General features: G+C 29.8%; 1 protein-coding gene across 1 annotated transcript; it reads right to left on the bottom strand.

Moving 5' to 3' along the window:
* Nucleotides 1-2,308: 2,308 nt before the first annotated feature.
* On the bottom strand, nucleotides 2,309-2,716 carry LOC113784323 (uncharacterized mitochondrial protein AtMg00860-like). The gene has a single exon (XM_027330455.1). It carries the CDS (start codon nucleotides 2,714-2,716, stop codon nucleotides 2,309-2,311), a length of 408 nt encoding a protein of 135 aa, XP_027186256.1.
* Nucleotides 2,717-3,039: the final 323 nt, after the last annotated feature.

Genomic DNA, 3,039 nt, shown 5'->3' with positions numbered 1-3,039 from the left:
TAGATATTTATTAAAATTACCATTTCACCCGTAACACATTAAATTCTTCGTAAAAGATTCACCGCAGTTAATTTAATTTATTCATCGACGAGTAATTCCAATCGGCATCAAAATATCTTTTTGATCATATAAACTCCAAAATATTAATAACTTTGGCTAAAAAGCCTCCGAGCCAATATCCAAAATACACAAAAAATACATAAAGTATACTTTAAAATTATGGGTCTTACATCTATTAAAAAGATAATCAGAATAACCCACCTCATTAATTTGTTGTTGAAGATAATCCAATTTGGATTGGGCGATAGCTACCATTTTATGACCATAACCAATAGTCTCATTGTTTCATATTTTGGAAGCATTTTTCATGAGCTTCATCTTTTGATAGAGAACCACCATGGGGCACCCATGAACAACTTGATCATAGATGTGTTGAATTAATATCCTGCAATCATGATGTTGCAACTAACATATTTTGAAATTTAAAAGATGATGGAAACAAATTGATACCTTTATGCATTATCAGAAAAAGAGAAAAATGATTAGATTGACTCCTTTAAGTGTAAAAAGGAATTGATCTCAGTTTCAAGGACGAAACTATTTTATGTGGGTAGAATGTAAGACACATATATTTTGTCCTAATTTTATTCTCATATTTAAATATTTTATCATGGTTTTGCTTATATATGAAAATTATTTTATCTTTCTTAAATGTGAACTATTTTGCTAGTGATTGTCATTACTAGTGGTTTTTCTAACTAATTGAAGGTATCTTGCTATTTTAATTTAGATGACGTTGCTATCTATGTTTTATTCCATGAAATTAAATGTTGTGATTTTTAATCTGCCGATGCATAGAAATATTTCAGGTTGGTGGTGTTACTAGCAATACTATTCATTTTATTTTAAGTGAACGTATGTGTACGATAATAGATGGTGCAATTAATAGAAATACTAAGATCATACTATAATATATTAAAAAGCTAATTTGGAGTGGAACCACTCAACCCAATTGTAACTAAGACAATAATAAGAGCTTCCCCTAACCCTAACAAGACAACTCGGCGCCTTCTCCCTTCTCTCATACTCTCTCAAAACTCTAGTATGACATTTGAGAGAAAATGAGAAGAAAAAATAAAGCCTTAGGAAGAGAAGTAGCGGCCAATTTAATGGATTATCATTATTGAGAAAGTGCTATTAATTTGTTACTTATCTTTAATGTTCCAATTTTACTTTTAGTTTATCAAATTGGTATTTTCGCTCCATGTAGAAATAGTGACATGTAATTTATTTCTTAGGATTTTCTTAAGATATTGATATAAAAACCTATTTAGATTAGAGAAAATGTTTATCTATGTCAAAAATCAATTTTCATCCGGAAGAAGTCGTTATAAAGAATATGTCGTGTTTTAACTAATAGAAATTGTTATTGACTACAAACTCAATTTTTATTTAATTAAAATTTTATTGTGTGATATTTTGATTGTTGAAGAAATTTAATAAAAAAAAAACCTTATTGAAGTTAAAAATAATAACTTTCCCATAAATAATAAATGTGTTGAAGGTTGTTAACATAGTTATTTCATTTAGATGTTAATTTTAAAAGTTGCAGATCTAAGATATTATTTTTAGTTGCATTTGAAATAAAACGAAATTCTGATTATTATTTTTTTTTTTAAGTTAAAGGGATTGATTTTAGACTCAAAGAAATTAGGAAATATTTTTGGGATGATTGAAAAGCTAAGAATAATTTTGTTATAACAAATTGATTTAGAAGTATTGAAAAATTGATTTTTCTGAAATATGAAATTTAAGTTTTGATGGATCACCTATGTCATTCTTGATTTAATTGATGTTTATAATTCAATTTTGATATTACTTAAGTTAGAATATTTGTTGAAATATTTATGATACTAGAAACAGATAAATTACAAAAAAAATCTCAACGTTGAGAAACTTCACATATAATAATTTACTGAAAAAAAATTACAGGAGGTTATTATTGAATCTAATTATGTTTCTTTTTAGTATTATTAAAGAGAAATATTATTTTAGTTGGTGGAAAGTAAAATTAAAATCGTTTCTAAATTCGTTGATAATTTATAAGAAAAAAAGTAATGAACCTTTAGTCACCTCAGATTCTTAAGTATGAGTAGGACTAGATGAATTTTGACACTAAGTGAGCGACGATTTCGTGAAGGTGTGGAACCCTGTCCGAGAAAAGACGATACTTTATAATTTTAAGAACAAAGCTCAAAAAGGTAAGGGCATCACAACAAATTCTAAATCATGTGTGGGATAGTTCCTTTCATGGATAGTTCCTTTCATGTGTTTTCAATTGTTGTGATGCATAGGCTACTGCCTTCTTATTCTGCATGAAGACACTTCTCAATCCTTGGTGAGAGGCATCACAATAAATTTCACAGGGTTCATCAGGTTGTGGTAAAACTAGCACTAGCGAGGTCGTCAAACGTTCCTTTAACAGTCTAAAACTCGCCTCGCAATCCTCTGTCCATGCAAATGGTTGGTCTTTTTTTGTAAGTCGGGTCAATGGGGATAAGATCTTATAAAAACCTTCAATAAATCTCCGATAATAACTAGTTAATCCAACAAAACTTCTAATGTTGGTAATAATCTCTAGTTGTTTCCAACCAACAACTGCTCTTACCTTGGATGGGTCGACTTCAATTCCATTCTTTGAGATCACATGCCCCATAAAATTAACTTCCTCCAACCAAACTCACACTTTGACAAGTTGGCATATAATTGTTTCTCGCGGAACACTAATAGGACTTAACGTAAGTGCTCCCCATGCTCCTTATGACTTTTAGAATAATTGACAATGTCTATAAAAACTTCTCCAAAAATGGATGGAAGATACGATTCATGTAGTCCATAAACACTGCGGGTGCATTAGTTACTCCAAATGACATTACAAGATACTCATAATGTCTGTAACATGTTCGAAATGCAGTCTTGGGAATGTCCTCCGCCTTAACTCTAATTTGATGATACCCCGATTTCAAGTCTATCTTGGAG

The sequence above is a fragment of the Cicer arietinum genome, chromosome 6, assembly GCF_000331145.2.
Source record: "Cicer arietinum cultivar CDC Frontier isolate Library 1 chromosome 6, Cicar.CDCFrontier_v2.0, whole genome shotgun sequence".
Lineage (NCBI taxonomy): Eukaryota > Viridiplantae > Streptophyta > Magnoliopsida > Fabales > Fabaceae > Cicer > Cicer arietinum.
Note: the sequence above shows the minus strand (reverse complement) of the source record. Positions and strands in the feature narration are given on the sequence as shown.